Raw genomic sequence first — 13,133 nt, forward strand, 5'->3', positions numbered from 1 at the left:
GATACCAACATGTGTATCTTATTAGATACACCATTAGAGATGCTTTAAGAAAAACTAATGAATAGATAAAAGAGGTTAATAATCTTACAAAATTAATCTCATGACTAATTTTCTTTACTAGGAATGATGCAGCACAATAATCACTTTCTAAAAAATATTATAAATGATATAAATAAATAAATAAATAATATTATATTAAAAAATTAATATTATACTTATTTTGAGACTTATTTTTTAAAATATACATTTATTATAAAACAATAAAATAATTTTTTATTTATTATAAATAAATCGTTTGAGTAGTATTAAACTTTTCATTTTAAACAAAATCTTATGTTTGAATTTTGTCAATAAAAAAAATTAAAAGAGAAGAGTTCACTAAAAAAAATAATAAATTAGATTATTTGACATGTATTAATCATTTATAAAATTAATAAATATCTCGTACTAATAATAAAAAAAATGTCACACTTGCTAATATCTTCTTTGTTTTTCTTGTTTTACTGGTGACATCATTCATAGTGGTGTGTTGCGATTGCGAGACATTGGTGTACATATCGACAAAAAAAAAATCATAATTAGTTATTTAATTTTTTTAAAATTATTTTTTAATTACTTTGGCTAAAAAAATTTATAAAAAAACATAAATAATTAATCACTTTAATTCGAATAAAAAACTATTTTTAGTTAGTAAATGTGACGGTGAAAAAAAAAAAAAAACATGTGGTGACATTGCACGCAATGATGAAATATTTTTTGGATTTGTGAAAAAAATATTGACTTGGAATTGGAACAAGGCACTGTCTCATGTCTCCCTGACCTGACCCTGATCTCATTCCCTCATCGCCTTTCGTTACCGACCCATTTTAACTCTCTCTCTCTCTCTCTCTCTCTCTCTCTCTGGCGTTACATTTTGCCCGTTACTCTCTCTCTCTCTGCATTTTTTTCATCCTCTTCTTCTTCACTTCTTCAGTTATCGTCACCTTATCCCAACCCTTTTCTCTTGCGACGGTGCTTCTGCAGATCAACCCACAACCTCCAATTCTTGGTCTGCTCCTTCTCCCCAAAAATGCTTTATTTCTTTCTTTCTTGCTTTCTTTCTTCGCATTTAATATTTTACAACAAAATCTTCTCTCTCTTCATTTCCATCCTCTACTCTTGGACGGGTGTTTTGTTTTTTCTGAATATTCTTTCTCTCTGATGCAAAATCAAAACTATTCCTTTATCTCAGGGATTCTTAAAAGACTATGATTTCACTCAAATGTTTTAAGTGCCTCTGCTTTTGGTGTTGTTTCCAATCCTTTTTTTGTCTTATTTGTTGCAAGGGGAGGCTTTCCATGCTGCTGGGATAGGATAGTTTTGACATTTTTTATTTTGCTCTTGTTTCTGCTTGTTATTGCATTTCATTTCCTTGGAATGTACTTTAGTTAGAATTAAATGTTACGCACCAACCTTCACTATCATACTTTGCTAGTTATGGCATTGCACTTTCCTGATTTTATGTGTAGTTTGGTTTGCTAGAAGAAATTCTAGCTCACCATAGTTCTGGGTTGATAACTTTTATTTATTTATTTATTTATAATTATGTTATTTTTACTATGTGGTTGTTGTTGTTTTTACTATTAATTTTCTTTGTCTGCCTTTAATCATCTTTCTGCTATTTCCCAAGGTGTTTTGGCTCTTCCTGCACCATGGATGGTATTCATGGGGGTGATTCTCGGATGCAAATGAGTGATGGACAGCATCCTATACATGTGCCATATGTGCAAGAACATGAGCATCATGGACTGCACCATATGAGCAATGGGAATGGCATTGATGATGATCAGAATGATGGAGCTGATACTAATTGTGGTGGAAGTGAGAGTGTGGAAGGTGAAGTCCCCTCCAACCATGGAAATCTCCATGACAATCACACTGTAATGATGGATCAAGGGGGTGATGGTGGGGATCAGCTTACGTTGTCTTTTCAGGGCCAGGTTTATGTCTTTGACTCCGTGTCACCAGAAAAGGTGCAGCATCTTATCTGAGTTTTTACTTTTGCATTGACATGACATTGCCCCTCATGTCTTACCTAGTATGCGTGACTGCTTTTGTTGTAGATATTGATTTCCAGTGATTACTTCCAAGTATATTTAATTTAATGATTCCTAGATTGTTATGTATGGGAGTATCTGCTCTGCGCTTGAGGTTGCTTGAGTTATAAATAATAGAATATGCATTGATGAAACTATGGTCTAGTAGTACAGTTAGTGTCCATTCTCGGTTCTTACATGTATGCTTTGGCAAATATTGCTGCTTTAAGGAGTTGGATGAGGGAAGCTATGGACAATGCAAAGAATTTTTCTGTTTGTATTCATATGAATATATCTTTCATGCATGTTTGGTTTTTCTTTCTCTTCTTTCTTCTTCTCTGGGAGTATTTGTCATTTTTTGTTGATCTATGGCGAAAGGTGTCACTCAAGCTTAGGGGGAAATTTTATTGCACAGCTATAAGACCGGCAATGTTGTATGGAACTGAGTGTTGGACAGTGAAAACCCAATAAAAAAATTAACACCATGCACCAGAGTAAAGAATGTTGTGCCGGATGAGTTGACATACTAGACATGAACATGAATGCATTAAAAGGAAAGTTGGGGTAGCACCCTATTGTAGATCAAAATGATAGAATCTGTCTTAGGTGGTTTGGACCTGTGTGAAGACTTATAGAAGCCTTAGTAAGAAGTGTAGATCATATAGAGGGTTTCATTATTGCTTTGCTAGAAGTATAGGGAGACTGAGAAAAATCATAGACAAAACCATCCAGAAAGATTTAGAGGTCAAAGGCTTGTCTTTTAATACAATTCACAATAAAACATTGAGTGTACCTTATCCTTGTAGGTTGTAGCCAACCTCACCTATTGGAATAAGGCTTTATTGTTGTTTTTGTTTGTCATTCTTGTTGACAAGTTGTATCAATCAAGAAATGTTGACTAGTTATTTTCTTCTAACTCCCCCTCTGGCATTTGCATAGGCATAGACTGATGCTTTTCATGTGGAATATATTATCACAATAATCAGTTTAACAAGCTTTTTGGTATGTTTTATAATATAATTGTAAAGATGGCTTTTAGCTATGATATTAAATAATTTGATCTATGATTAACCAAGTTCTACTGCCAACATTGATTCACTTAAGAAAATAATTTTTGATAATCCTAGGATGTCTTTCTCAGGTTCAAGCTGTACTACTGTTACTGGGAGGCCGCGAAATACCTCCGACTATGCCTTCCATCCCAGTATCTCCTCACAATAATAACCGGGTATTACTACATTATTTGGTTGGAATGTGATTGATGCTCTTTTTCTAGTCAAATATATGGCTCATGAAGTATTTTATTAGGGATTTACTGGTACTCCACAAAAATTCAGTGTCCCTCAGAGATTAGCTTCATTGATTAGGTTTCGTGAAAAGCGGAAGGAACGAAATTTTGACAAAAAAATCCGGTACACTGTTCGTAAAGAAGTAGCATTAAGGTATGGTGCTTCTTATCATTATTTTTTAGATTAATCTTACAAGGAATACTTGCTTGTGTTAAAATTATGACTTTACTGTACTCCATTTATGTTTGTAATGCTGTGTTATTGATAACAGTAAAAGGGGGCTAAACAGAGGATAGTAGTGAGTTCCTTGAAGGGTCTGCAATAACTAAATATGTTAGCTGAAGCCTCCTTATTATCATGTATCACCTCATTGTAGCTTTTGGGATATCATGTCTATATTCTTTCAAAATCCACAATCTATTGTAGTTGGTATGTTGGGTTGTTTTCAATTACATTGCTTAGGTTGTTTCAGTGATTATTTCTTTGAGAAAACCATAAAAGCATGACTGATAGTGAGTCTCAATGACATTGCTAAGGTGTAAATCAGCAATAAATTGGGGATTTGATTGACCGACAATCCAATGGAGTTCCATGTTGCCTCTGTTTGAAATGTGTTATCTATCATCATATATTCATATAGCTCTAGCTTTCTTAAAGTGGTGTATGGTGTAGTGAATGTATGATATCTGGCTAGTTTATATGCTGATGTTTGCTTTCTTTATCATGTACATATATTTCTAAAACCACATCCTGACTGCAATGTTACCTTGATATATTTGCACCACCTGCTAACAAATAGAAGTAACTTCTATAGGATGCAAAGAAATAAAGGTCAGTTTACATCTTCCAAGTCCAATCATGATGAATCTGCACCAACTGGGACAAATTGGGGGACAAATGAAAACTGGACAGCAGACAATAATGGATCCCAGCAACAAGATATTGTGTAAGTTGACTGGTTCATTCTAGGACAAGAGGGAGATTCTTCTGTTTTGTATATCGTTTTACAAATGGTGTTTTTTGGCAATTTATGTCAGTTGTAGGCACTGTGGCATCAGTGAGAAGTGCACACCAATGATGCGACGTGGGCCTGAAGGGCCAAGAACCCTCTGCAATGCTTGTGGTCTTATGTGGGCAAATAAGGTAAATGAGAATTATGTTTATTCCTCGTTCTATGTTGCTCTATAAATAAATATTAATGTCTGAACATCTCGAAAGGTACATTTTGCAGTGGTTCATTTCCTTCCAATTTATTATTGACATCTTAATATTTAATTATTATGGTATGTGCATATACTAATGCAGTGTCATTAATTTGTTGATTATTGAAACATACCTATTGACTAATATGTTGTTATTATGGTATGTGCATACCAGCTGGGCACAAGATGCTGTGAGATGTGTTGTTATTCTATACGTGTATTTCATCTATTTATTAAATAAATAACCACAAGTAAATTGTCATACTGAATTGAGGGGATTGCAGTTTTGTTTAAAGGAATGTGATAAGAACCTTAGGAGAGCCATGCAAAAGCTAGTTGTTATAATTGGAGAGTCCAAGAATGTGATAAGCCTCACTACAATGACACCCTTCCAATGTGGGACTGAAGTCCCATAACGCAATTGGATCCTGACATCTCACTACACTTCGCAACCTCGGTGCCCATATGGTCTGACTGTTCATTATCCCTTTGATTAGTCCTAGGCAAATACTGCAATGCCGACATCATCACCTGTGCTGCTCGTTTACAGCTGAGAGAAATGGTTGAAAGTTTTGATACCAATAAATTAGAACTTTGGGAAAACACCACAAAAGCCAATCATTGTAGTTGAAAGAGCCCAAGGCCTAATAAGCCCTACAGGCCCACACTAAATCCCATACGAAAATGTGAGACTCAAGTCTTGTACATTGCAATTGGATCCAAATAAAATGTTAACGAAGTTTTATTGTCTTTAGCCCATTGTCTTACGCCATGTGTATTTAACCACATGAGTTTAGGTAACGCCATTCAGTGAATGTAACTCAGCTTAAATGTAATAAATCTGAGAAGAAAAATAAAATAATACATGCAAACTTTGTAATGAATGGTTTGACAATCCTTTTGAGTTAACTGGAGAGAGACCCAGCATAGATAATAGATAACAGATTTTATACACCCGTGTGGTGTGGGTGTATAGACCATGATTTACCAGTCCACTTACTAGTCTTTATCGGGTTTTAATGAAAATATAAAAAAATAATTGTAATGGTTTTCTTTAGTGGTATCTCACTAAAATGCAGTTAAAGAGAAATTATAGCAAAATCAGTTACTTTCTCTTAAATATCTGACCGACTTACTATCTGGAGATGGGAAAGCTTTTTCCATCTTTCACATCAATTTACATTCAGGAGGTTTCTTATACAACTATGAACTATGTATGTTTGCACCCGCTCCCTTTATTTTACTTCAAGACACGATATACGTTTCCGCAAAAATTTCATGCCTTCTTTTGATTTGGTTTGTTGATATGTATGTTCTCATTTTCTGAAACACAGGGAACCCTGAGGGACCTATCAAGGACGGCACCCTTATCTGGACATAATTCCTCATTAATCAAGAATGAGGTCGGAAACCATTACATTTTATGATGCATTTCTTGCCAACTTAGAAACTTGAATTTTCGTCATGTCCTTAATTTTTTTCTTTCATTGAATATTTTACAGAATAAAAGTTTAGAGGCCAACCAGATAGTCGATAGAGTTGCCGGCGAAGCTGATGATTCATCATGATAAACTCTATTTTGGTCAGAATGGAAAGCGATTACATGAAATAAGGGTGATTGGAGAGTGGTTGCCCCTAGACAAGAAATTGTAAGAGGAATTCCACTGCATTTTTAGTGAAAATAGTTAAATGAGCATTCTGTATCTTGTTTTAAATATATGCAGAAAGTCATTATTGCCCTGTGAAAGCTAGTTCTTTTTGGAGGTTTTTATTTATTCTGGGTATGCTGAACAGCTTCAATGCACTTCCTATGTTGTATTATGTTTGAGCAGTGCAGTTGTATTCTAAAAAAATTGGCCCCTTTATGTGGTAAATTGAGTGATTTTCATTTCACCTTTTATAAGTTCTTCGTTGAGGAATTTTGGATGAATTATACAGAAGAATAAAAGGTTTTTATTGTGTTGGGAAAATGACTTGCTACTAGAATGATTAGAATAAAAAACAAAAAGGTAGGGACAGTAACTCAGCGGTGGAAAGAACAAATAAAAGTACACTAATTTAACATGCAATTCACAAAATGTTGCGACAACCTTGATATAAAAATCCTTAATCCATAACAATGGAATATGTATTACAAGATTTGCTGTGTATACGCTCTAAAACCGTTTTTAGATTGCCTCTTGTTTCTGTAATCTCAAGCAACGGTTTGCCCACAGAAAATGAAAGCTTGGATTAGGCATTGGGCAGCGTGAGTTTGATCTGGTGCTCCAGATACAATCACCAGACCCTCAGTGGCTCCAGGTTTTGGATCGTGAACCGCCACGTTTGCACCAGACGTCTGTGTAAAACCCAAGGGTCAAAAAGCAACTAAAAAATGTTTAGCATACATTAAGTAATAAATTCGAGTCACTTTAGATAAACATTTACAAGAATTTTTCTACTAAAAATAAAGAATTTTTTAACAGAAAAACTTTCAAAAACACTAATAATTTATATCCAAACAAACTCTTACTAATCAGATATAAAACAAACCTGTCGAATCTGAGTTAGGTTGCTATTGTTCTCCCCGTACACGTGGATTAAGTACATATGAGGGATGGTGATCTCAATTGTTAAGTTATTCGGATTCTGTAATGGGTTTCCATTCCTGGAAATGACAAATACCACTATAAGATATTTGATACAACACCCAATTTAGCAATGTTGGATTCACCTATCAAGTTATATAACATATGCTGTTACTTCAAAAAAAAAAAAAAATCCTAAACTTACTTTCCAGGATTCTCATTTCTTGAGGCCAAACTAGAAGTATCAGCTGTTACTCCTGGATTTCCTCTGTTAACAGCCTGAAATACAAAAAACCTAAAGCGTTATGACATCATTCTTAACACCCTTCCCTCACCCAAAAACTGATAATAGAAAATGTTAGGACCATATATATATATGAAGATCCCGAGGCATTAAAACCTGTATCTGAAAGTCAAACTCACCAGAGGATTCCATGATCTTGGAGAATTTGGTCCTTCATAACCACGAGGATAGGGAACTCGATCCATGTTTGGTGGACCACGTCCCATACCATGTACAAATGCATGCTGCTGATGATCAACAGGCATCGGGGGAACAGTTGAATGGTCAATTCCGTGAGGGAGCCCAACTGGAGGAGGGTGGCCAGAGGACATCAAGTGATTTCTTGGCCTAAATAAAGGAGGTGGCATTTCTGGAAACGGCGGTAGATGTGGTGGTGGTGCACTAAAATTTGGAGGAGGGGTCCTTACAGGGAAAATGGTTTCCCGAATTCTTCCGGTTATGTGAAACAACGCATCTTGTACAGACTGTAAGCTCCCAATAACCTGAGATAGAACACAATTTTATTTATTAAGTCCAACTCATTGAACAGTAGACCATTAAAAACCAAAACATCAATTGACATTTAGGGAAATTTACCGCAGGATTATAGGTAAACAAGAACTAAGTCATTATTTTCCCTTTAGTAGCTAAACTATGCGAGTAAACAAAATCCTAGATCCTACATGGAATCATAAATGACGGATTTGAAGTTTCAAATGATAATTGATATACACAGAAATACAAGATATCCAACAAAAAAATTCAACAAACAAGAGAATGGAGTTGTATTTCTGGAGGGGATTAAAACTATAAAATCATGGGTTCTTACTATTTGAATCTAGATTTTAACTACCACAGCTGCAACGTAAAAAAAATTATCACCACATCCTAGTCCTCATTAGTCATTACAACATTATATTTGATTTGTACATTGCACCAAACATGCATATAATCCACAAGCAAATACCTAAAGCACCAGTTACCTGTACAACTTCTTCATTTTGGGAAATGTATTTAATTTGCTCCTTTGAAAAAATGCGAATGCTAGCTCCTGTGGCCCTTCGCATTTCAGATATAACAAGACCTCCCTTGCCCAAGAGGCAGCCCACCTGTGGTGAACGCACAAGAAGCTTAGCAACTACTGCAGCACTTGGTTCAAATCCAATCTCAGTAAGTCGACAATGAACACGGATGACAGCTTCCTGTGCAGGAGAATGCTTTTGCTCTGAATTCTGCACAAGGTTATGTCAAATTTAGTTTGTTTCCTAGACAGATATCATGGAAATTGTATCAGATTTTATAATCTTCTACTCCAACACTCCCATAAGCTGCAAACATGTTTGCAAAGAAAACTACCAATACAGAGAAGTTACCATGATTAGAACAACTCAACAGCAACTCACAGAGTAAACAATCTGAAGATGAACCCCAGCCACAAAAATCACACAAAGGTTACCTGTTTGATTATAACAAAAGAACAATCATATTTTAGATGTCTAACAAAGATCCCCAGAATAACTTGACAGTTGACACCAGAGAGCCAGCTCACAATAATCTGAACAAACATCCAAAGTTACAAAAGAGAATCTTTCCTAGACATAAAATATCGAAGAGTTGGCATAATTTACTCCCACCACAGCAAAGTCATAGAAGAAATTTTACACACAAAATACTGCAAGGTTATTGGCAACTTCACATAAAAAACTATCCTACACAGGTACAGCATTATGCATAAAAGATAATTAAGTAGTTTCCGTGCCTCTCGTGCAGATATGACAACCACCCGCTCGTCTGAATCCGGTCCAGCCTCAACAATTTGGATAGAAGCACCAGTTTCGTTCTGCAGAGCCCGCACCACAGAACCACCTTTGCCAATAAGACTACCAACTTTATCATGGTGACACAACAGCTTGAAGACAACATCCTCTTCCATAAACATCCTATGAGCAGGTCCACCACTTTCAGGACCCGGAAAAGAATAACCCCTGGAATGATGATCAGGAGGAGCATATGGACCAGACGGAGCGTAACCTCGTTGAGGATAAGCATCCCCTTGAGCAGGTGCTGCTCCACAAGGTTTAAAAGCACCAGAATTGATCACATTATCCTGAAGACAACTTGACACAGATAGCAGCGCTTTCTTTACTGCAGTAAAGTTTCCTGTTATCTGCATGCACCACAAGCCTCAAGTCAACATTATTGCACCATAACTAGAAGAAATGTCTCCATATTAAGCTTCTGTATAATCTATATGCTAAAATCATCTTAGGGCTTGATTAGATAAACTTCTCCAGAAAACACTTGAGATAAAATTATGAAGAAAAAGTGAAATAAAATTCGCTAAAATTAACTTATCTCATAATTTGTAGTAACTTATCCCTATTCACATCCCCAAGTTTATGCCAATTTTTCTTCCTATTTTTTTTTCTCAGAAATACTTTCTAGAAAAATTTATCCCAACAAGCAAATGTACATACGAAAAAAATAAATGAATAGAGGTTCTATAAAAGAAAAGTACAAAAATTTATTTTTTCTTTGTTTTGTTTTATTGAAGACCTGAATGAATTCGTCTCCAGGAGGAGGAAGAGGAGGTTGATCTTTGGGCAAAACCCTAATGTGGGCCCCACTCTCTTGCCTGATTTTCTCGACGATTTTTCCTCCTCGCCCGAGCACGCATCCAACCTGATACGTTGGGGCCAGCAATTTACACGACACCGACGAATTGCTGCAACTCTTAGTTTCCTCATCCACCATTTTCTCCAAAACCCTAATCAGCGCAACCTGCGCCGGAGACTCCTCGAATGTAGCAGCGGCGCCCGCTGCCGCCACGATGACAACGACGCGCTCCTCCGCGCCGGAGAAGTCCTCCACCAGAATCTTGGCTCCGTCGCCGGCGAGAGCCGCTACGTCCGCCGTCATCGCGGCCGGACACAAGATGCGGAAAACGGTGTCGGGTGCTGGTGGCGGAACATGGCGGCGCTTCTTGCTGTTGTTGGACATTACATCGAACTCAAACTCACATCTACAGCCACATCCTCATAGATCGTGCATTTACACGTGTATGCAATGCCGAAATCGGATTCCCTGCGTCGGTTTGTTAACGCAATTATGGAGTCAAAGAATCAAATCCGTTGGATAAAATCGGACGACGTATATTTGAAATCTAATTTCCATATAGATATTTTAACTTTACGGTTTTGTTTGGATTTGAGGATGGAAAAGGGGGAGTGGAAAAAGAGAGATTTGAAAGAAAATTGAGTGGAAAGTGAGGTTGTTTGAATTAAGGGAAAGTGAGTGAAAAGTGTAGAAAAAGTTTGTGAAAATTTGTGAGTGAATTGATTAATATGATAAATAAAAATAAATTTTTTAATTAATAATTGTGAAGGATTACTATTTTGCCCTTAGGTTAAAAAAAAGTTTATAATTATTATAATTAAAAGATAAATATATAAATTTTAACTAAAAAAATTATAAAATATTAATTTAAAAATAAATTAATTTAAATATTTGCTTTAAATTTAATGATAGATAAAAAATAAAAATTTAATAGATGAATATATAATTTACACTTTTACCCTTGGATTAAAAATGAGTATAATATTTATTAATTACAATAAAATTATATTAATAGGTATACTTTATTAAAAAAATAATAAATAATGATAAGAATAATAATAAATATTAGAAAAATAATAAAAATCATAATAAATAATAATGATACTAATTATAATAAATAATAATATTATTATTAATAAAAATGAAAATAATAATATTTATAATAATAAATAATAATAACAAAATATATTATCATAATTATATTTTGTAATATTATTTTATTAATGTTTATGAAAGTGTTATTATTTTAATTTTATAAACATGTATTACTTTATTTTTTTTATATTTTCATTTTTTGATGTTAATATTTAAATAATAGAATTTTGTTAATATAAAAAAATGTACAATAAAATTTTTGAAAGTTAATTAATAAATTAAAAAAATTGATAAATTATTAACATAAATTAGAATGAAATGAAGATACATTTGTTAATTGTACAAGTTAATTTTTACCAATTAAAAAATTAAAAAATTTATAACATTACAAAGTAGATGGGTAATAACATATTTGTAAAATGGAACAGAAAATACAATTCAGTCATCAATTAAGTAAACAATAATTAAATATGACATAAAATAATAGAAAAGAAAAATGTTGCAACTAAATAAAACATATTTAAATTATAATAATAATAAAAAATAAGATAATGTAGTTTATTGAAATGAACTCTGAAAGTCATCAAATTTTTGTTCGAGGTTATCAAGCCTGTTATGTATTTGATTAACATTGATAGTCAAATTATTTAATCTTTCTTGTAACCCTTGAATGCCAGTCCATATTTGGGAAAGTATTTGACCATCATACTGGACCGGAGGTTGTTGTGTGATGTCGGCAGGCTGCTCCTCACCATGGTCCTCAGGCATTGCATGGTCTTCATCTTTAACATTTTGGCCATGATGATGACTATCTCTGCCATGTATCCATACCCCGTTGACATTCACGACATTTAATTTTTTCAAGGTATTTTTATTAAAAAATGTGCCCACCCTAATTTGACTGCAACATCAATTGATAAGTCTATGCCATAAACAACCAAAATGTGTGAACTTAAAATGGGGTATGAAAGAGACATCTCATTGTCCTTGCATTTGACCATGTGTTGCATGATATAATGGGGCCAGTTGATCAAAATGTTATTCTTTAAGGCCCATAACAGAAAAATGTCTTCCTGTAAGAGTTGGGAAAGTTACTTGATCTGGGTGCCAATATATGGACGTAGACATAATGTAGGAGTTTGTCGTTAATGTTATGACTTCCTACATTTCTAACATTTCGGCTCTGCAGCTCTGGTCTAATCATAGATGTCACTGCTATGTGACGGTCGAACTGCATCTCCTCTGGGATGTTTGAAAATGCTAATTTATGCCCCTGATACGTCAAACCAGCCAGAGTTAACCAATCAGATGATTTTATTTTTATCTTTGTTTTGTTCACGTCACTATAGAGGAAACTAGCTTTAGATACTCTCAAGTTGGAATAGAAGACCTTAATAAGATTTTCAAAGAAATCACATTTGAGAGCCACAAAATGCTGCAAACCTTGATATTCTATATGGTGGTGAAAATATAGCCCTGATGTGGCAAAGTAGCTAAAGTCCATAACCTTTGGATGAAGGACTATCCTGTGGTAAAACTCCTTGTCATATTTAATCATCTGATCACGCTGGCTGAAAAAACATGTCTGATTTAGAACTTCTTCAATTTGTGGTAATCTAGGACCAACTGCTTTGTCCGAGGTGGCAGGAGTTTTTCCTTTTCTTTCTTTTGAACTTCTTTTTCTTGAACCGGATGCCATACCTGAAAATTATATATAAAATAACCAATAACAAATATGATGTTAAACATAAGACATATTCCATAAAACATAATTGCAAGTAATAACATTAAAATGTATCTTTGACCATTAATAAATACTTTTATAACATTATGGTCAAGTTTACAATGTTTAAACCATTAGTAAAACATTACATACAATGCATAAAAAAATACAATAACTACGAATCACAAATCAACCACTTTGACCCATGAACTTTAACAATTGGTTGAGGCGGAGATGTGGGGGTAAGCCAAAAAGTTGCCTAACATGTGATGGATTATTACAC

At 34.4% G+C, this 13,133-nt stretch overlaps 2 protein-coding genes across 2 annotated transcripts; one reads left to right on the forward strand and one right to left on the reverse strand.

Moving 5' to 3' along the window:
- Nucleotides 1-790: 790 nt before the first annotated feature.
- On the forward strand, nucleotides 791-6,469 carry ZML2 (ZIM-LIKE 2). The gene is made up of 8 exons (XM_020382179.3): nucleotides 791-1,048; nucleotides 1,670-2,012; nucleotides 3,217-3,303; nucleotides 3,384-3,517; nucleotides 4,179-4,310; nucleotides 4,402-4,507; nucleotides 5,901-5,969; nucleotides 6,069-6,469. The coding sequence occupies exons 2-8, from the start codon at nucleotides 1,692-1,694 to the stop codon at nucleotides 6,132-6,134; spliced, it is 915 nt and encodes a 304-aa protein (XP_020237768.1). The 5' UTR covers nucleotides 791-1,048; nucleotides 1,670-1,691; the 3' UTR covers nucleotides 6,135-6,469.
- Nucleotides 6,470-6,596: 127 nt separating this feature from the next.
- LOC109816990 (RNA-binding KH domain-containing protein) lies at nucleotides 6,597-10,505 on the reverse strand. Its single transcript, XM_020382178.3, has 7 exons — nucleotides 9,973-10,505; nucleotides 9,176-9,583; nucleotides 8,400-8,648; nucleotides 7,557-7,919; nucleotides 7,339-7,412; nucleotides 7,099-7,213; nucleotides 6,597-6,904 (listed from the first exon to the last, which is right to left on the reverse strand). The coding sequence occupies exons 1-7, from the start codon at nucleotides 10,414-10,416 to the stop codon at nucleotides 6,761-6,763; spliced, it is 1,797 nt and encodes a 598-aa protein (XP_020237767.1). The 5' UTR covers nucleotides 10,417-10,505; the 3' UTR covers nucleotides 6,597-6,760.
- Between the last annotated feature and the right edge of the window lie 2,628 nt (nucleotides 10,506-13,133).

This window comes from Cajanus cajan, chromosome 5 (assembly GCF_000230855.2).
Source record: "Cajanus cajan strain Asha chromosome 5, NIPB_CcT2T_4, whole genome shotgun sequence".
NCBI classification, from domain to species: Eukaryota; Viridiplantae; Streptophyta; class Magnoliopsida; order Fabales; family Fabaceae; genus Cajanus; species Cajanus cajan.

Coding starts and splice junctions, on each gene's coding strand:
- ZML2 (XM_020382179.3), top strand. CDS start 1,692: ATGGATGGTATTCATGGGGGTGATTCTCGGATGCAAATGAGTGATGGA. Junction 4,508..5,900: donor GTCTTATGTGGGCAAATAAG/GTAAATGAGAAT, acceptor TCTGAAACACAG/GGAACCCTGAGGGACCTATC. Junction 5,970..6,068: donor CCTCATTAATCAAGAATGAG/GTCGGAAACCAT, acceptor AATATTTTACAG/AATAAAAGTTTAGAGGCCAA.
- LOC109816990 (XM_020382178.3), bottom strand. CDS start 10,416: ATGTCCAACAACAGCAAGAAGCGCCGCCATGTTCCGCCACCAGCACCC. Junction 7,413..7,556: donor CAAGATCATGGAATCCTCTG/GTGAGTTTGACT, acceptor TTTGTATTTCAG/GCTGTTAACAGAGGAAATCC. Junction 6,905..7,098: donor ACCTAACTCAGATTCGACAG/GTTTGTTTTATA, acceptor GGTTTTACACAG/ACGTCTGGTGCAAACGTGGC.